The sequence below is a fragment of the Bombina bombina genome, chromosome 1, assembly GCF_027579735.1.
Source record: "Bombina bombina isolate aBomBom1 chromosome 1, aBomBom1.pri, whole genome shotgun sequence".
Lineage (NCBI taxonomy): Eukaryota > Metazoa > Chordata > Amphibia > Anura > Bombinatoridae > Bombina > Bombina bombina.
The window spans coordinates 581,611,808-581,634,401 of record NC_069499.1 but is presented as its reverse complement, the minus strand read 5'-3'; the positions used below and the strand labels follow the sequence as shown (position 1 = coordinate 581,634,401).

Sequence of the window (22,594 nt, the reverse complement as noted above, 5' to 3'; positions counted from 1 at the left end):
CTGGATGTCTCAGTCTGAATTAAAACTGCGTAGTTAGAGTGCTAAAGTAGGCCCCTCCCACCATGTACTGGATGCCAGAGGGGCCTTAAGAAAATACTCCTAGGAGTATCTGATTAGCCATGTGGAAACTAGGCCCCAAATAAAGACGTATCTCCCTCAGAGAAAAAACGTCCTATTTATGAAATCATGTAAACGTTTTGTCACTAAGTAATATGAGTATTAACATGTGTATTACCCTGTTTTGTAAGCATGATCCCAGTCGCTGTTAAATCACTGCATCAGGCTTACCTCAAATACACATGGTTCTGTCAGAATTTTCTAGAACTTATTCATTTCTCTAGAAATAAAAATACTGAACATACCTCAAAGCAGTTAATCTGCAGACCGTTCCCCCAACTGAAGTTTTCCCATATTCTTCAGTTATGTGTGAGAACAGCAATGGACCTTAGTTACAAACCGCTAAGATCATCAAACCTCCAGGCAGAATTCTTCTTCTAATTTCTGCCTGAGAGTAAAACAGTACAACGCCGGTACCATTTAAAAATAACAAACTCTTGATTGAAGGTAAAACTACACTAAGTCACAACATATCTCTTGATACTTCCTTTCTTGTCGAGGGTTGCAAGAGAATGACTGGGGGTGGCAGTTAGGGGAGGAGCTATATAGACAGCTCTGCTGTGGGTGTCCTCTTGCAACTTCCTGTTGGGAAGGAGAATATCCCACAAGTAATGGATGAACCCGTGGACTGGATACACCTTACAAGAGAAAATATCATAATATAATCAGGGTAAAATATTGGGAGATAGAACAACTTCTTACTGCTATGGGTCATTCCTGGTCAAGCTTAGATTTACCAAAACTGATATCTCTCAGTAAACTGCCTGCCCCAACAAAGGTGGCTGCAAATCAATAATTGTAAATGAAAACAGGTACTGGGTTACGTAAACAGTAGGCACATTTATGAATATTTATGAATTCAGTTATAAAAAAAGAAAACAAAATTACTACTATATAAGATCCAATACACACTATTTAAAACTAAAATCAGATGCATTTTTTAAATTTAATCTCCAAATGTTTGCATCTGTGACCTTAAAACGTTGACTTCCTCGGGGGATTGTCCGTAAAGCGATCCTGAGCGGTCGCACTTTTCTAGAGCTCTGGTTGATAAGCTTTGAATACACCGATTATAAGCACCATCCTACAGCTTTCTTACAGAAATTGAACTCTATATCAATACTTTGCTCTTATTAGAGCTTAACAAGAAATTTGGGGCTGTATTTTTGACGCCAGATCTTGGAATCGGACATTAACGGCCTGGAGCGGCGGCTCATTACAGGAGGCGCTTTCCCCTCGGTACTTAGCCTTAACTGGATAACACTTAACCCGCAAGCATTGGTTACAGTGTGAATATTTGCCTCTAATACACTCAGAAGCTGTGAGAATGGAGGGGAAAAAACAATTAACAAGATTGGACAAGTTTTTTGAGAGATTTGATAACCTTATGCACTCTAATTCGCAAAGCCCCATATGATCTCGACTGCTGCAGCTTATTGAAGCAGATCGGAACCCAAATACACCTCAAACCGGGATTCAATCTACCGCATCCCCAAATTATGCAACAACGCTACCTAGTGAGACTCAGCAAGAGGATAAGCAAGACATACTGCCGCATCAGAAGAATCCATTATGGCAGCAACCTACACCTAAACTATCCACTTCGGAGCATGATAATATATACACAGCGGGATTTAAGGAGATCAGAGACTGCACTAGCCTTACTTCTTATGCATTACCTGTGGAGCGGTCGACTCTGACAAACCCTGCGGGAGCAGCTGAACTGGCAAAGACGCAGAAGAAAATGGACTCTCAGCTGGGACTCTCCATACCTCCAAGATGGCTCCAAACCAACAACAGATCCAGGGGAACATCAGCTCTAATGGCAACATTCCAACAACTCGGCATGGCGGGGTGGTGGAGTGCACCCTCTGTTTTCACAATATATCCTATATCCTAGAAGACTGGTTATACCGCCATCGCTCCAGACGGCTTCCTCAAGGTGAACAGCTCTCAACAGGAGGGCTTCCATATAATACGCAACTATGTGCAGGCTTCACACTTTCCGTCAGAGACATCAGCTAAAGCTCACACAGGAACCATACCGAGCATGAACTCTCTCATTAATCTCTCGCACAGAAACACACACAAATTCACAGTAAGACGTTGCCCTGCTCATAAAAAGAGCCAGCCAATATAAGGAACATTGCTTTGCAGCAGGTAAAACCTGGAGACTGATCATAAGAACTTTTGGCTTTTGCCATGTGAAATATGCCGGTTTCTCCTAGACATACTGTTTGTGTTTGCCTTTTTGTAGGGTTTAGTGGTTATATTAAGTTCTCAGTTTAATTCTGTTTATTTGACTTTAAAATTGCTTTCAGCAACTATTTAAGCCTCTTAGGTGTTTTGCAAATACGGTAGGGGTTTTTGATACCTTATGATTGTGAGTGTTGATATATGTAAATATATATAAAATTACTACGCAGATGAAGATTGACAAGCTCAACTATTATATATGAGTTTAGATCGTAATGTTAAAATTTACTGTTAACTGCATACTTTCTGAATAATGCGCAATAGCACAAAAGTGATGGAGTGTCGCATATGTTATTTCGACCACATGGCCTGCGGCCGGGGCCTAAGAAGGGTGGATTGATCTATGTTTCCATACTAATCTCCAGGTTGAACAGCAGCAGCATCTTATATTTATAGGCGCTACAGATTGCAGATCCATAAAGACAGTTTAGCAATAGACAAAACGATAATCTTTCAAACATAAACAGCAGCATGTGTTATGCCCCTTGCAAATGTCACAAGTAACATATAAAGCATAAAATGGCACCTATAAGCGACCTAGTCTCAGTCTTAGTATCTGTTTTAACTTCTCCTAAAGTAAGCTCAGTTTTGGCTTTTTCTCTTTTTCTTTCCCTTTATTCCCGGATCCCTACCCCCACCCCTTAACCCTTTCATTGCACATGCACAAACAGGTTAAATAATGACACATGAGAGGTATATATAGTTTAAAACTGGGCCTTGCAAGACATACACTGATGTGAAGAGAGTAATATAATATGCTAAAGTTGATAAATACAATGTATGCTATGGGTTTTTTACAAACATTATATTGAAGCAATACGTTGTCATACACTATTTTGTATTACTTTCACTGTATATTCCGTTTATGATGTGTATGTTCACTTTTTATCAATAAAGCTCTTTTGAAAACTTAAAAAAAAAAAAAAGTTGACTTCCTCAAAGTCTGTCATTTGATACATCAGCTAAAAAATGTTTTGTTTAAGTATGCTAATCTTAACTTGCAATAACATGGTGTTTATATACTCATAAATTCCCAAAACTGATGATTTTTCAAAATTTCAAAAAACGATAAATCAAAATCTTGATAAAATAAATCTTGAGATTCATAGTTTTGAGACATTCTCTTTTACTAAAGGTGTGCGGAGAATCAAAAGTAAAATAAAAGGGTATGGTAAATTAATAATGGACATAGAAAGGCCCATAAGAGAGTATGAATCTTTCTGCTTTGGGACTATGACTATATATATATATATATATATATATATATATATATATATACACATACACACTGTATATATATATATATATATATATATATATATACACATACATACATACATATATACACACACCCATCCAAATACACATAGAGAGAAGCACACTCCTAGGAACGATAAACAATCTCAATAAATTGTTAGCCTGTTCTATGGTGATTTACCACCTTTTTTTAGCCCAGTAATGCTTTTCACAGAGTAGAACTTTCCTGTAGTATATTAATCTGATCCCGCCTATTAAAGGAACATAAAACAAGGTGGGATAGATACAAAATATAATATGTACTTTAATTACTTTACCTGCAAATTTATACTGCAGTGCCTCGCCATTAACCCTTTCTTTTAAGTTTCTGAAATTGTACAGCTCTAACTCCCCCCACACAATTCCTTCTATGGCTGTATCTATATCTATCGTTGATTTGGTAGAATGCAGACTTTAACACTCATCTGCTGGAGCATGCCTAGAAGCAAATAAGTTGCTGTGAACTTAGTTGAAATACAATGCCTGTGCTTTTGATGCTAAACACTGATAAGGGATGGTGGATCAGACTACTCCAGACAGCATGGCTATGTAAGTAATTTTGCTTATTTTTGACAATTATTTGAAAATATTCGCCAGCAAATTTTTAAACCTTTTTTTTATGCAAACTTTTTTTTACTTAATTAGCCCTTTTAGGATATGCACAGATCTCAACATGTTTTATGGCACTTTAAAGGTCAGCCCAGCACCGAAATACCAGGCAATTCCTCTCTGAACAAGGAACACATCAACCCCAGACAATTGTTTTGGCCTTCATTGGGCCTTGTCAGTGAGCAAGGAGTCCACGTCTGGTTGCCCCTTTTTCCCTTAGGGAGACATAATACACATAGAGAGAAGAGAACGAACAAACGAACAACCAGCTCAATAACTTGTTAGCCTGTTCTGCACCTCACTGACGAGACCCATGGAAGGCAGAAATGATCGTCTGGGGTTGTTGTGTTCCTTGTTCAGAAAAGATTTTCCTGATATTTCGGCACTGGACTAACTGCAATAGGCAGGATCAGACTGATACTACAGGAAAGTTCTTCTCTGAAAAGCTTTTCTCTGAGTGTATTATGTCTCCCTAAGGAAAAAGAGGCAACCTGACAGACTCCTTGCTCAGTGTTTCTACACACAAATTAGACTAGGGCACTATAAAGGCATCCTTGAAGGCTGAAAGATTGCCTGGGGTTGCCATGTTCCTTGTTCAGAGAGGAATTGCCTAGTATTATGGCGCTGGATTGACCGTAACAGGCAGGATCAAATTGATATAGTCCAGGAAAGTTCTTCATATATCTGAATGGAGAACAATTTTTGTTTTGAATAAAAAATCAGTTAAGGAGAGTGTGAGAGGCAATAAAATAACCTTGAAGCAAGGTTCTAGAGGAATATGTTTCTGCAATGGTTATAATGGATAAGCCACCAAAGTTTCCAGAATCAAAATGTAAACCTCAGAAAGGTAAGGATACTTAGGTTGAATATGTATCATTCCTTGATTGTGGTGTACATGGTCAACACTATGTCTTTTGACTACAGAAATGATTGACACATCTAAGAAATGCACCTTCAAGTGAACTGTACTTAGACCTATTAAGAATACTTCCTGTAAAAATTTGAGAATATGACTAATGCAATAGTGCCCAATGGCATACTGGATTTATTACATTCTAATGGAGCATCTGCATCCATCCAAAAGTATATCCCTTGCAAGCTAATTCTGAACATATTAACTCCACAGAGGAGAAATGCCTGTTTGTCAAGGCTTTTCTTAGTGCAAAATTAGCAAATGGGATCAGCAACGTTAGCATTTAAGACACTTTAGGTGTTACCAACATTGTAATTAGACAAACTACTGAGGCTATAGAAAAATATTCAAGTAACCATACATTTAAAAATAAAATAAACACACATATTGTATACTTACTGGTGTTCCATTGTAAGGAACAGGACAATACAATCCACTCTATATATGCAATATTAATAGATGTAATCGTGCAATACAATACCACTTTATGATATACCAATGAGCACTGTAATGATGATACTAAAATATACACCCCTCAGAAATTCCCCCATGCACAAAAACACAAATATAATGTGCATGCCCTTTAGCCTAGAAAACAACAAACATTTTGTCCCAAAAATAAATGCTTGCCTAATAGTCAAAATGCCAGGACGGGGAGTTGAACTAGATAAAATAGCAAAGCTTAGACTGTCATTGTTAATAGTCCATGCTGTCCAGAGGACAGAACAATAAATAACTATCAGACATATGGGGGATATATGTTATACCATCTGAAAAATTAAGAACAGGGTTTCTGTCCATCTTCAAACTCTTGGTAGTGAACTAATAGGGTGAGTTAAGATCTTACATTATTTTTTATTTAGTCTCTCAAATAACCAAATTACATGTCCATCATGTAACATAATTAAACAAATATACAGGTAAAGTACCTTTAGAGTTCGTGTTGGTGCCCAGCCTGTGCCATCAATTGAATGCTCCCGAAGCAAACTGAAAGAAATGGAGTAAAATTAAAGGTTCATCTTTCTGAGACAAATACACAATTTATACATTATAGTAGTCGGTTACTGAAACACTGGAAAAATATCTTCAATGACTTACACTTAATAATCCACTCCAAACTTAGTTTAGTAAAAAAAATAAATTTATGCTTACCTGATAAATTTATTTCTCTTGTGGTGTATCCAGTCCACGGGTTCATCCATTACTTGTGGGATATTCTCCTTCCCAACAGGAAGCTGCAAGAGGACACCCACAGCAGAGCTGTCTATATAGCTCCTCCCCTAACTGCCACCCCCAGTCATTCGACCGAAGACAAGCAAGAAAAAAAGGAGAAACTATAGGGTGCAGTGGTGACTGTAGTGTAAAAATAAAAAACACCTGCCTTAAAATGACAGGGCGGGCCGTGGACTGGAAACACCACAAGAGAAATAAATTTATCAGGTAAGCATAAATTTTGTTTTCTCTTGTAAAGGTGTATCCAGACCACGGGTTCATCCATTACTTGTGGGATACCAATACCAAAGCTTTAGCACACGGATGAAGGGAGGGACAAGGCAGGAAACTTAAACGGAAGGCACCACTGCCTGTAAGACCTTTCTCCCAAAAATAGCCTCCGAAGAAGCAAAAGTATCAAATTTATAGAATTTAGAAAAGGTATGAAGCGAAGACCAAGTCGCCGCCTTACAAATCTGTTCAACAGAGGCCTCATGTTTAAAAGCCCATGTGGAAGCTACTGCTCTAGTAGAATGAGCTGTAATTCTTTCAGGAGGCTGCTGGCCAGCAATCTCATAAGCTAAGCGAATTATGCTTCTTAGCCAAAAGGAAAGAGAAGTTGCCGAAGCCTTTTGGCCTCTCCTCTGTCCAGAGTAGACAACAAACAAAGCAGATGTTTGACGAAAATCTTTTGTAGCTTGTAAATAAAACTTTAAAGCACGAACCACATCAAGATTGTGCAATAGACGTTCCTTCTTTGAAAAAGGATTAAGACATAGGGAAGGAACAACAATCTCCTGATTGAAATTCTTATTAGATACCACCTTAGGCAGAAACCCAGGTTTGGTACGTAACACTACCTTATCTGCATGGAAAATCAGATAAGGGGAATCACACTGTAAAGCGGATAACTCCGAAACTCTTTGAGCCGAGGAGATAGCTACTAAAAATAGAACTTTCCAAGATAAAAGCTTAATATCTATGGAATGCAAAGATTCAAACGGAACCCCTTGAAGAACTTTAAGAACTAAATTTAAACTCCATGGCGGAGCAACAGGTTTAAACACACGCTTGATTCTAACTAAAGCCTAACAAAACACCTGAACGTCTGGAACCTCAGCCAGACGTTTGTGCAAAAGAATAGACGGAGCAGAAATCTGTCCCTTTAAGGAACTAGCTGACAATCCCTTCTCCAATACTTCTTGGAGAAAAGATAATATCCTAGGAATCCTGACCTTACTCCATGAGTAACCCTTGGATTCACACCAATGAAGATATTTACACCATATCTTATGATAGATTTTCCTGGTGACAGGCTTTCGAGCCTGAATTAAGGTATCAATGACTGATTCAGAAAAACCATGCTTTGATAGAATCAAGCGTTCAATCTCCAAGCAGTCAGACGTAGAGAAATTAGATTTGGATGTTTGAAGGAACCTTGAAGTAGAAGGTCCTGCCTTAGCAGCAGAGTCCATGGTGGAAAGGATGACATGTCCACCAGATCTGCATACCAAATCCTGCGTGGCAATGCAGGGGCTATCAAGATCACCGAAGCTCTCTCTTGCTTGATCTTGGCAATCAGACGAGGGAGCAGAGGAAACAGTGGAAACACATAAGCCAGGATGAAGGACCAGGGCGCTGCTAGAGCATCTATCAGCGCTGCCTTGGGATCCCTGGACCTGGACCCGTAACAAGGAAGCTTGGCGTTCTGACGAGACGCCATGAGATCCAGTTCTGGTTTGCCCCAAAGTTGGATCAACTGGGCAAATACCTCCGGATGGAGCTCTCACTCCCCCGGATGAAAAGTCTGCCGACTTAGAAAATCCGCCTCACAGTTCTCTACTCCTGGGATATGGATAGCTGAGAGATGGCAAGAGTGAACCTCTGCCCATAGAATTATCTTTGAAACCTCCAATATTGCCAGGGGGCTCCTTGTTCCCCCCTGATGGTTGATATAGGCTACAGTCGTGATGTTGTCCGACTGAAATCTGATCAACCTGACCGCAGCTAGCTGAGGCCAAGCCTGAAGAGCATTGAATATCGCTCTTAGTTCCAGAATGTTTATCGGAAGGAGGGCCTCCTCCTGAGTCCACGAACCCTGAGCCTTCAGGGAGTTCCAGACTGCACCCCAGCCCAGAAGGCTGGCATCTGTCGTTACTATAGTCCATTCTGGCCTGCGGAAACTCATTCCCTTGGACAGATGGACCCGAGATAGCCACCAGAGAAGAGAATCCCTGGTCTCTTGATCCAGATTTAGTAGAGGGGACAAATCTGTGTAATCCCCATTCCACTGATTGAGCACGCAAAGTTGCAGTGGTCTGAGATGTAGGCGGGCAAACGGAACTATGTCCATTGCCGCTACCATTAATCCGATTACCTCCATACACTGAGCCACTGACGGACGAGAAATGGAATAAAGAGCACGGCAGGAAGTTAGAAGTTTTGACAACCTGAACTCTGTCAGATAAATCTTTATTTCTATTGAATATATCAGAGTTCCTAGGAAGGAAACTCTTGTGAGAGGTGAGAGAGAACTCTTTCCTTCGTTCACCTTCCACCCGTGAGATTGCCTGAACAATGTCCATATGGGCCCTGGCGATATGAAAAGTTGACGCCTGTATCAGGATGTCGTCTAGGTAAGGGGCTACTGCTATACCCCGCGGTCTTAGAACCACCAGAAGGGACCCTAGAACCTTCGTAAAAATTCTTGGTACCGTGGCTAACCCGAAGGGAAGAGCCACAAACTGGTAATGTCTGTCTAGGAAGGCGAACCTGAGAAACTGATGATGATCCCTGTGTATCGGAATATGTAGATAAGCATCCTTTAAATCCATGGTAGTCATAAATTGACCCTCCTGGATCATAGGTAGGATGGTTCGAATAGTCTCCATCTTGAAGGATGGGACCATGAGAAATTTGTTAAGGATCTTGAGATCCAAGATTGGTCTGAAAGTTCCCTCTTTCTTGGGAACTATAAACAGATTTGAATAGAAGCCCTGCCCCTGTTCCTCCTTTGGAACTGGGTGGATCACTCCCGTAACTAGTAGGTCTTGAACGCAATGTAAGAATGCCTCTCTCTTTATCTGCTTTGCAGATAATTGTGAGAGATGAAATCTCCCCTTTGGAGATGAAGCTTTGAAATCCAGAAGATATCCCTGGGAAACAATCTCCAGAGCCCAGGGTTCCTGGACGTCTCTTGCCCAAGCCTGGGCGAAGAGAGAAAGTCTGCCCCCCACTAGATCCGGTCCCGGATCGGGGGCTACTCCTTCATGCTGTCTTAGAGGCAGCAGCAGGCTTTTTGGCCTGTTTCCCCTTGTTCCAAGCCTGGTTAGGTCTCCAGACTGGCTTGGACTGGGCAAAATTTCCCTCTTGTTTTGTAGAAGAGGAAGATGAAGCTGTGCCACTCTTGAAGTTTCGAAAGGAACGAAAATTAGTCTGTTTGGTCCTTAACTTTTTGGACCTATCCTGGTGAAGGGCGTGGCCTTTTCCTCCAGTAATATCAGAAATGATCTCCTTCAGTCCAGGCCCAAGGGTCTGCCCTATGAAGGGGATCTTGAGAAGTTTAGACTTTGAAATGACATCAGCTGACCAGGATTTTAGCTATAGCGCCCTACGTGCCTGAATGGCAAACCCTGAATTTTTAGCCGTTAGCTTGGTTAAATGAAAAACGGCGTCAGAAATAAATGAATTGGCTAACTTTAGAGCTTTAAGCCTGTCAAGGATATCATACAACGGGGTCTCTACCTCTAAAGCCTCCTCCAGAGACTTGAACCAGAAAGCCGCTGCAGCAGTGACTGGGGCAATGCATGCAAAAGACTGGAGAATAAAACCTTGTTGTATAAAGATTTTCTTAAGGAAACCCTCTAATTTCTTATCCATAGGATCTAGGAAAGCACAACTGTCCTCGAAAGGAATAGTTGTACGCTTAGCTAGGGTAGAGACTGCTCCCTCCACCTTAGGGACCGTCTGCCACAAGTCCTGTGTAGCGGCATCTATAGGAAACATTTTCTTAAAAGCAGGAGGGGGAGAGAACGGCACACCTGGTCTATCCCATTCCTTAGTAATAATTTCTGAAAACCTCTTAGGGATTGGAAAAACATCAGTGTAAACAGGCACTGCAAAGTATTTGTCCATTTTACAAAATTTCTCTGGGACTACAATGGTGTCACAGTCATCCAGAGTCGCTAAAACCTCCCTGAGCAACAAGCGGAGGTGTTCAAGCTTAAATTTAAATGCTGTCATTTCAGAGTCAGACTGAAGTAACGCCTTCCCTGAATCAGAGAAGTCACCCACAGATAGAAGCTCTCCTGCTTCAACTTCCGCACATTGTGAGGGTATATCAGACATAGCTACTAAAGCGTCAGAGAGCTCTGTATTTGTTCTAGCCCCAGAGCTGTCTCGCTTTCCTTGTAACCCTGGCAGTTTGGACAATACCTCTGTGAGGGTATGATTCATAACTGCCGCCATGTCTTGTAAAGTAAACGCATTGGACGCGCTAGATGTACTTGGCGTCCCTTGAGCGGGAGTTATAGGTTCTGACACGTGGGGAGAACTAGATGGCATAACCTCTATTTTGTCAGTCTCAGAAACCTCCAGGCAGAAGTCTTCTTCCAATTTCTGCCTGAGAGTAAAAACAGTACAACGCCGGTACCGTTTAAAAATAAACTTTTGATTGAAGGTAAAAACTACACTAAGTCACCACATCTCTCTTGATACTTCCTTTCTTGTCGAGAGCTGCAAGAGAATGACTGGGGGTGGCAGTTAGGGGATGAGCTATATAGACAGCTCTGCTGTGGGTGTCCTCTTGCAGCTTCCTGTTGGGAAGGAGAATATCCCACAAGTAATGGATGAACCCGTGGACTGGATACACCTTTACAAGAGAAATATATAAACAAAATATACATTGTTTAAGAAGTCCATCATACCTCCACTATCACATTTTGTCTTCTAATCATAAAAGAGGGTTCACCTCACAATAAAATTCAATTTACAAAAAGAGGCAAACAAGGACATACATAAATGCTTGACAGAGTATGAAAAATAGATACTAAAAATTACAAGAAATACATAAGTGTCCTAAAACAAATTAAATTACAGGCTTAAACATTAACCCATTAAAGACCTCAAAGTACCCTGTATGTCGCTGGTTATGAAGGGTTTTCCTGCCTATAATAGCATGCGATTATACACTCCCTCTTGCAGGGCTCCTGAAATAGCGTGGTCTCACCGCTGGCAGTGAGACCACACTATTGAAAAAGCAAGCCCCATAGAAAGACCATCAACAAATCTGTTAAGGGGTCAAAATGCTAGAAAGAATGCATAAAAAGCAAAGATACGCCTGAGAATAGCATGCAGATGTTTTCTTTTTGTTTTTTTAGTGTATTAGTTGTTTAATTATTGAAAAAAATAAGGTTTAATACCCATAAACCAATGGGCGCCTAAAAGTTATAACCTGGGTTTCCTTCTATGCTGAGGCAAACATGGGACAGTTATAGAGTATGTAACCAATAGATATGTGGAATATAGCAGTGTTAAGTCTGGATTCAGCATCTCTACTTCTAACAGGAACTGGAAAACCCACAATTTTCAGATTTACATTAAAGGAAAAAGTAGAGAACATGAATAATATAAGTATACTAAAGTTTTTTTACTGTAAATAATTAATCATTTTATATTACATTGCAAGGCCCAGAGGAGGCCGAAACGATTGCCTGGGGTTGCCATTTCCCTTGTTCAGAGGAGAATTGCCTGATATTTCGGGCCTGGACTGACCTTGTTAGGTGGGATCAGACTGATATACTTCAATAAAGTTGCTGCTGTAAAAAGCACTATTGGGCTAAAAGAAGATACTCCCAGGTGGTCAACGGGCCATAGAACAAGCCACTGAGCTGTTGTTCATTCCTAGCAAATTGCTGCTCTATATTTAAAAAAACATAATTTATGTAAGAACTTACCTAATAAATTAATTTCTTTCATATTAGCAAGAGTCCATGAGCTAGTGACATATGGGATATACATTCCTACCAGGAGGGGCAAAGTTTCCCAAACCTCAAAATGCCTATTAATACACCCCTCACCACACCCACAATTCAGTTTAATGAATAGCCAAGAAGTGGGGTGATAAGAAAGGAGCGAAAGCATCAAAATAAGGAATTGGAATAATTGTGCTTTATACAAAAAAATCATAACCACCACAAAAAAAGGGTGGGCCTCATGGACTCTTGCTAATATGAAAGAAATGAATTTATCAGGTAAGTTCTTACATAAATTATGTTTTCTTTCATGTAATTAGCAAGAGTCCATGAGCTAGTGACGTATGGGATAATAAATACCCAAGATGTGGAACTTTCACGCAAGAGTCACTAGAGAGGGAGGGATAAAATAAAGACAGCCAATTCCGCTGAAAAATAATCCACAACCCAAAACAAAAGTTTTAATCTTAATAATGAAAAAAACTGAAATTATAAGCAAAAGAATCAAACTGAAACAGCTGCCTGAAGTACTTTTCTACCAAAAACTGCTTCAGAAGAAGAAAACACATCAAAATGGTAGAATTTAGTAAAAGTATGCAAAGAAGACCAAGTTGCTGCTTTGCAAATCTGATCAACAGAAGCTTCATTCCTAAACGCCCAGGAAGTAGAAACTGACCTAGTAGAATGAGCTGTAATCCTTTGAGGCGGAGTTTTATCCGACTCAACATAAGCATGATGAATCAAAGACTTCAACCAAGACGCCAAAGAAATGGCGGAGGCCTTCTGACCTTTCCTGGAACCAGAAAAGATAACAAATAGACTAGAGGTCTTTCTAAAATCTTTAGTAGCTTTAACATAATATTTTAAAGCTCTCACTACATCCAAAGAATGTAAAGATTTCTCCAGAGAATTTTTAGGATTAGGACATAATGAAGGAACAACAATTTCTCTACTAATGTTGTTAGAATTCACAACCTTAGGTAAAAATTTAAATGAAGTCCGCAACACCGCCTTATCCTGATGAAAAATCAGAAAAGGAGATTCACAAGAAAGAGCAGATAACTCAGAAACTCTTCTAGCAGAAGAGATGGCCAAAAGGAACAGAACTTTCCAAAAAAGTAATTTAATATCCAGAGAATGCATAGGTTCAAACGGAGGAGCTTGTAAAGCCCTCAGAACCAAATTAAGACTCCAAGGAGGAGAAATTGACTTAATGACAGGTTTTATACGACCCAAAGCCTGTACAAAACAATGTGAATATCAGGAAGATTAGCAATCTTTCTATGAAAAAGAAGAAGAAAGAGCAGAAATTTGTCCTTTCAAGGAACTTGCAGACAAACCTTTATCGAAACCATCCTGAAGAAACTGTAAAATTCTAGGAATTCTAAAAGAATGCCAGGAGAATTTATGAGAAGAACACCAAGAAATGTAAGTCTTCCAGACTTGATAATAAATCTTCCTAGACACAGATTTATGAGCCTGTAACATAGTATTAATTACTGAGTCAGAGAAACCTCTATGACTAAGAATCAAGCGTTCAATCTCCATACCTTCAAATTTAATGATTTGAGATCCTGATGGAAAAAAGGGCCTTGAGATAGAAGGTCTGGTCTTAACGGAAGAGTCCAAGGTTGGCAAGTAGCCATCCGAACAAGATCCGCATACCAAAACCTGTGAGGCCATGCTGGAGCCACCAGCAGTACAAACGAACGTTCTTTTAGAATTTTGGAAATCACTCTTGGAAGAAGAACTAGAAGCGGAAAGATATAAGCAGGATGATAATTCCAGGGAAGCGACAACGCGTCCACTGCCTCCGCCTGAGGATCCCTGGATCTGGATAGATACCTGGGAAGTTTCTTGTTTATATGAGAAGCCATCAGATCTATTTCTGGAAATCCCCAGATTTGAACAATCTGAAGAAATACCTCTGGGTGAAGAGACCATTCGCCCGGATGTAACGTCTGGCGACTGAGATAATCCGCTTCCCAATTGTCTACACCTGGGATGTGAACCGCAGAGATTAGACAAGAGCTGGATTCCGCCCATACAAATATCCGAGATACTTCTTTCATAGCCTGAGGACTGTGAGTCCCCCCTTGATGATTGACATATGCCACGGTTGTGACATTGTCTGTCTGAAAACAAATGAACGATTCTCTCTTCAGAAGAGGCCAGAACTGAAGAGCTCTGAAAATCGCACGGAGTTCCAAAATGTTGATTGGTAATCTCGCCTCCTGAGATTCCCAAACCCCCTGCGCTGTCAGAGATCCCCATACAGCTCCCCAACCTGTTAGACTCGCATCTGTTGAGATCACAGTCCATGTTGGAAGAACAAAAGAAGCCCCTTGGACTAAACGATGGTGATCTGTCCACCACGTCAGAGAGTGTCGTACATTCGGATTTAAGGATATCAATTGTGATATCTTTGTACAATCCCTGCATCACTGGTTCAGCATACAAAGCTGAAGAGGTCGCATGTGAAAACAAGCAAAGGGGATCGCGTCCGATGCAGAAGTCATGAGACCTAGAATTTCCATGCATAAAGCTACCGAAGGGAATGATTGAGACTGAAGGTTTCGACAAGCTGAAAACAATTTCAGACGTCTGTTTTCTGTTAGAGACAAGGTCATGAACACTGAATCTATTTGGAAACCTAAAAGGTTACTCTTGTCTGAGGAATCAATGAACTCTTTGGTAAATTGATCCTCCAACCATGTTTTTGAAGAAACAACACAAGTCGATTCGTATGAGATTCTGCAGAATGTGAAGACTGAGAAAGTACCAAGATATCGTCCAAGATAGAAGGGCACCGAGAACCTTTGAAAAGATCCTTGGAGCTGTCGCTAGGCCAAACGGCAGGGCCACAAACTGGTAATGCTTGTCTAGAAAAGAGAATCTCAGAAACTGAAAATGATCTGGATGAATCGGAATATGAAGATATGCATCCTGTAAATCTATTGTAGACATATAATGCCCTTGCTGAACAAAAGGCAGAATAGTCCTTATAGTTACCATTTTGAATGTTGGTATCCTTACATAACGATTCAATATTTTTAGATCCAGAACTGGTCTGAAGGATTTATCCTTCTTTGGTACAATGAATAGATTTGAGTAAAACCCCAAACCCTGTTCCAGAACTGGAACTGGCACAATTACTCCAGCCAATTCTAGATCTGAAACACATTTCAGAAATGCCTGAGCCTTTACTGGGTTTATTGGAATGCGAGAGAGAAAAAATCTTCTCGCAGGCGGCCTTACCTTGAAACCTATTCTGTACCCTTGTGAAACAATGTTCTGAATCCAAAGACTGTGAATCGAATTGATCCAAATATCTTTGAAAAATCGTAACCTGCCCCCTACCAGCTGAGCTGGAATGAGGGCCGCACCTTCATGTGGACTTGGGAGCTGGCTTTGGCTTTCTAAAAGGCTTGGATTCCAGACTGGAGATGGTTTCCAAACAGAAACCGTTCCTTTAGGGGAAGGGTCAGGCTTCTGTTCCTTATTCTGACGAAAGGAACGAAAACGATTAGCAGCCCTATATTTACCTTTAGATTTTTTTGTCCTGAGGCAAAAAAGTTCCTTTCCCCCCAGTAACAGTTGAAATAATAGAATCCAACAGAGAACCAAATAATTTATTACCTTGGAAAGAAAGAGAAAGCAAAGTTGACTTAGAAGACATATCTGCATTCCAAGTTTTAAACCATAAAGCTCTTCTAGCTAAAATAGCTAAAGACATATACCTGACATCAACTCTAATGATATCAAAGATGGCATCACAGACAAAGTTAATAGCATGTTGAAGAAGTTTAACAATGCTATGAGTATTATGATCTGACACTTGTTGCGCTAAAGCCTCCAACCAAAAAGTTGAAGCTGCTGCAACATCAGCCAAAGATATAGCAGGTCTAAGTAAATTACCTGAACATAAATAAGCTTTTCTTAAAAAAGATTCAATTTTCCTATCTAAAGGAACTTTAAACGAAGTGCTATCTGCCGTAGGAATAGTAGTACGTTTAGTAAGGGTAGAGATAGCCCCATCAACTTTAGGGATTATGTCCCAAAACTCTAATCTGTCAGATGGCACAGGGTACAATTTCTTAAACCTTTGAGAAGGAGTAAATGAAGTACCCAGATTATTCCATTCCCTAGAAATTACTTCAGAAATAGCATCAGGGACAGGAAAAACTTCTGGAATAACTATAGGAGGTTTAAAAACCGAATTTAAACGCTTAGTAGATTTAGTATCAAGAGGACTAGATTCCTCCATCTCCAATGCGATTAAAACTTCTTTAAGTAAAGAGCGAATAAATTCCATTTTAAATAAATATGAAGATTTATCAGTGTCAATATCTGAGACAGAATCCTCTGAACCAGATAAATCCTCATCAGAAACAGACAAGTCAGAATGATGACGGTCACTTAAAAATTCATCTGAAATATGAGAAGTTTTAAAAGACCTTTTACGTTTACTGGAAGGAGGAATAACAGACATAGCCTTCCTAATAGATTTAGAAACAAATTCTTTTATATTAACAGGAACATCCTGAGTATTAGATGATGAGGGAACAGCAACAGGTAATGGAATATTACTAATGGAAATACTATCTGCATTAGCAAGTTTATCATGACATTCATCACAAACTACAGCCGGAGGAACAGTTACCACAAGTTTACAACAAATGCACTTAACTTTGGTAGAACCAGCATCAGGCAGCGTCTTTCCAGAAGTAGATTCTGATCCAGGGTCAATTTGAGACATCTTGCAATATGTAAAAGAAAAAAACAACATATAAAGCAAAACTTATCAAATTCCTTAAATGACAGTGTCAGGAATGGGAAAAAATGCCAATGAACAAGCCTCTAGCAACCAGAAGCAATGAAAAATGAGACTGAAATAATGTGAAAAAAAAGGTGGAGACAAGAATGACGCCCACATTTTTTTAGCGCCAAAAAAAGACGCCCACATTATTGGCGCCTAAAATTGTTTGGCGCCAAGAATGACGCCACATCCGGTGACGCCAACATTTTTGGCGCAAAAACGTCAAAAAAATTACATAATCACGAACAACTTCCGGCGACAAGTATGACGCTGGAAATGACAAAAAAATTTTGCGCCAAAAAAGTCCGCGCCAAGAATGACGTAATAAATTTAAGCATTTTCAGCCCCCGCAAGCCTAACAGCCCAAAGGGAAAAAAGTCAATTGAAAACAATTTTTAAGGTAAGAAAAATTGATTATTCATATGCATTATCCCAAATAATGAAACTGACTGTCTGAAATAAGGAATATTGATCATCCTGAATCATGGCAAATATAAGTTTAAAGACATATATTTAGAACTTTATAAATAAAGTGCCCAACCATAGCTTAGAGTGTCACAAAAAATAAGATTTACTTACCCCAGGACACTCATCTACATATAGTAGATAGCCAAACCAGTACTGAAACGAGAATCAATAGAGGTAATGGTAATATAAGAGTATATCGTCGATCCGAAAAGGGAGGTAAGAGATGAATCTCTACGACGATAACAGAGAACCTATGAAATAGATCCCGTAGAAGGAGACCATTGAATTCAAATAGACAATACTCTCTTCACATCCCTCTGACATTCACTGCACTCTGAGAGGAAAACCGGGCTCCAGCCTGCTGCGAAGCGCATATCAACGTAGAATCTAGCACAAACTTACTTCACCACCTCCACGGGAGGCAAAGTTTGTAAAACTGAATTGTGGGTGTGGTGAGGGGTGTATTTATAGGCATTTTGAGGTTTGGGAAACTTTGCCCCTCCTGGTAGGAATGTATATCCCATACGTCACTAGCTCATGGACTCTTGCTAATTACATGAAAGAAACAGAGTGTTTATTGTTCCTTTAAGTAGTGTTCAAAGTTTGGTTTTATCTAAGAATCTTATATCCAGTTTGCAGTATTTCATCGATTTATGTACTGAGGAGGATTTCTGCATCTAAGATTGATGAAAGTAACGGTAACGTCCCTTATCTTTTTGTCTTGCAGCAGGAAAGCTCCCTTGCCTCCAGTGACTGTTGCAATAATAGCATCCAGTCTAAGTCGAAACAAAATCTTTCGACTTGGAGCAAAACTTAAACTATACAAAAAAATATATAGATTACATAATTTATTATCTAATGGTACAGGATTTGAAACAGTTCATATATTAAATTAATCAAAACAATTGTACGATTCCATTTACATCAGAAAGCAGTGCCCAAAAAAAAATTACCTTTCTTGAAAGATAAATTTGTAATCAGTACGCATTTTAAAGCAGTGGACACAAAGAATTACATCCACTTGAGGAGCTGTCATTTAAAGAGATAATTGAACAATATCCCCAAAGGGCAATGTCAGAGAGGAATTGTTCACTTGTAAATATTTATGATGATCAAATTAAATTACTAGAGAGAGAAGATTATATAAAAAAGGGTATGAAGAGAGTGTAGTTAAGAAAAGCAATGAAGAGGCAAGGGAAACTGATAGAAAAACACTACTATCATATAAAAATAAAACTGATAAGAAGGAATTGGATAAGGATAAATTAGATATCTCATTTATAACATATAATTTTCACCACAAAGAAGTATAACATTTCATAATGATACATTGGCATATCTTGAAATTGGATCCAATTTTTTGTAACAGATAGCAGATAAACCTAAATTCATATAGATGCGCTAAAAATGTAAAAAAATATATTGTGCTTTTCAATAAAAACCTTCAATTCTCAAAGGTTGATCTGTATGAGGAACAGCTGTGTGGCTTCTTTCTGTACAACTGTTGTAAGGCTTGTAGACATACATACATACATGCAAAAAGTAATCAGTTAGAATTACAACCACAGGAAAATTATTAAAGATACAGGCCAGATTACGTTTGTACGCAAGCGATAAGGGGTTTATTGCGGGGGTTTGCGCTCATCGTGTTTACCACTGATATTACGAGTAGAAATATAACGCTATCGCTTGAGTGCAATAGCGATTTATGCTATAATGATTCATGCGTCCTCAGACCTCTGGTTGTTTCACAAAACACATAAAAAATTGCTGGAACTTTTTTAATCTATTGACCAAAACTAACCTTTTACGCATTCCCTTACTTGAAGCGACGATCACATTTATAACTAAGCCAGGAAAACCCACGGACAGAGTAGGTAATTACAGACCCATCTCCTTAATCAATTTAGATGTAAAAATCTATGCAAAACTCCTGTCGACTAGACTAAACAAATTCCTTCCCAATTTAATACACCCTGACCAGGTAGGATTTATCCCTGGCAGGGAAGCTATAGACAATTCCACAAGATTTTACACACACTTCAGATAGCAAGAGACAATGATACTCCCTTACTATTATTATCCACTGATGCAGAAAAGGCCTTTGACAGGGTGGACTGTGATTTTATGTGGTCTGCCCTGTCAAAGTTTGGAACTCCTAGTAGTTTAATTACACGAATCCAAGCCCTCTACAATAAACCATCGGCCAGAGTACAAGTTAATAATACCCTCTCACACCCATTACAAATTAGTAACGGTATGAGGCAGGGCGGCCCACTCTCGCCATTACTGTTTGCCCTGACAGTAGAAATACTTGCGATCCAAATTAGAATACCTCCTGATATTGTCGGAATAAGCTTTGGATACTTCACACGGAAATGTTTGCTGTTCGCTGACGATGATATTCTAACTCTGCAATCACCTCTCTTCTCTATACCCGCTTTAACCCAATTACTGAAGGACTACAAATTAGTCTCCAACTTCTCAATAAATGCTGATAAATCAGCGCTTGTCCCGATTAACTTATCGCAAACCGAGAAGCAATTCCTCATTCAAAACACAGCCTTTCTAATATCAGACAGACTATTATATCTAGGCCTTAACATCTCAGACAACCCCATCATCCGCTTTGATCTCAACTATATTCCGCTCCAAACAGAAATATCTAAGCTATTAGAAGCCTGGCACAAGCATAAACAACTCTCGTGGTCAAAATGATAATTGCTCCTAAGTACTTATATCTTTTTCAAACCCTCCCCCTAGAACTACCAGACAGATATCTTATAATACAGCAGCACATGATAAATTCTTTTATCAGGGCCCATAAAAAAACCGAGAGTCACCAAACATACCTTGTATTTAGACAAAGAAGATGGGGGACTGGGGGTTCAAAATCTTACCAATTACTACAGAGCAGCCCATTTAAGCCGCATTGTTTCATGGAATCACAACCCACAGTCCAAGCTATGGGGGAAAATTGAAGCCTACTTATCCAATCTACTACACATGAGGGATGTTAGCTGGCTACCCAAGCAGCATCGCCCCCCCCCCCAATATACCAAAACAAATACATCAAACACACACTCAACATTTGGGACAGGGCACTTAAAGATACTACATGCGTCTCCAGCCCAATTTCATCTCTAACGCCTTTGCTTAATAATCCCCTTTTTTGGGGAAAATAAATCTTAAGACTACCCATAAGTAAGAGGATACTTACTAATGTGCCCATTTACTTATTAGTAAAGGGTGGTACCCTCAGAACTATGTACATTTAAGGAAGAAATAGGTCCCCCCTTTAACCAGTGGTTCTCATACCTTCAAACCAGTAATGTCATCATGTCCAGCCCACACAGGTCTTTGCTTCTTAGATCACTAACTAAGTTTGAGCAACTAAATATCTCACTCGATATAAGCAGAGCACACATTTCCATTATTTACAAGATATTAAGGGGTTCCTTCCCTGACAAAAGACCCACCTACCTCAAACACTGAGAATCAGAACTCCCTATGCAGTTTTCTGACCAAGTATGGAGGAAAATCTTTCTTTCTACAGCCAAATCCTCTATTGCCCCTAACATACTAGAGCTGAACTATAAGATACTATTCCGTTGGTACCTCACGCCACAAAAATTAAGATCGATATACCCGAATGTATCACCTAAGTGCTGGAGGGGCTGCGGCGAGATAGGCAGTCTATCACACATATGGGTTACGTGCACGCAGATTACCAATTTCTGGGCCCAGATAAGTACCTACATAGATTCAACATTAGGCTTGACCGTATCCATGTCCACCTCTCTGATACTTCCAAGTCACTACCCTAAGTTGGATTGTAAACTTTGACTAAAACTTTTGCAATGTATGTTAAACTGTGCTAAACGTATTATCCCACGCTATTGGAAAAAACAACAGGTTCAAACCTTTAGCCAATGGAAACAGGAGGCCATGTTCTAGCACTCGGAAAGATTCACTACAGCTATACTGGGAGAAAATACTTTATTTTGGATGTCATTTTCTTATGGGAGCAAAATGCACACAAATCCCTGATGATGCTCCTATAATGTAATAATATCAGGTGATAAGTCAATTTCAATGTGGTGGATATTGTCTCTCCTTCATCCCTTTTCCTATACCCCTTCCCTCCTTCTCCCACCCTTTCCTCATACCCTCTTGTTATGTTCTGGATAGGGAATACAGTGTAAACTTCCTTGAAATGTCATGTAACATTTCTCTAAGTTTTTGTTATTAATGAAAATCAATAAAAATATTAAAATGAAAACACATCAAAAATACATTACAAAGTACACTTACACTCATAACACCACCAGCTAAATAAAATAATTAAAAAAAATATTGCACACAATAGTTATAAAGGCTCAAAGATATGAGATCTCAGGTGTTGGAAAAAAAAAAGGCAGAGCTTTAATAGACATACATAAATATACATTACATGTCTAAATATGTGTGTATATATATATATATATATATATATGTGTACATATGTATTTATGTATTAATATCTGTATATCAGGGCTGTGCGATTAATCGCATGATGCAATTAATCACAATTTTTTGCCTCGCCATTTTGAAAGCGCAAGAGTATGCAATTTTTTTGTTTTTTTGGAGGATCTGGTGGGAGGGTGAGTGGGATCCTGAGGCACACACACAACACAATCTGCACCTAGTACTGTCCCATGCCATGATTCCAGTTAATATCTCAGGTGGCAGATTTCATGGTCCGGAATCAACAGTAAAGTATGCAGAGCTCACTTGTCCGGTAATGATACCCCTTAACTGGCTTCCACGCTGGATAGTATTGTCCACAAACTCTGCTCCGCCTCTAAAGTCTGAAAACACCAGAGCTTGTAAGAAATAGCTCTATAGACCAAGCCCCACCTCCCTGCAAACCACTCAAGGAAGATCCTGATA

General features: G+C 39.5%; 1 protein-coding gene across 1 annotated transcript in view; it reads right to left on the bottom strand.

Moving 5' to 3' along the window:
- UBE2F (ubiquitin conjugating enzyme E2 F (putative)) overlaps window positions 1-22,594 on the bottom strand; it is a gene marked incomplete in the record, with an annotated part of 973,189 nt that overhangs the window by 324,683 nt on the left and 625,912 nt on the right. Inside the window, 1 exon segment of the mRNA XM_053698825.1 lies at window positions 6,121-6,178. Within this exon segment, the coding sequence (XP_053554800.1) occupies window positions 6,121-6,178 (58 nt within the window).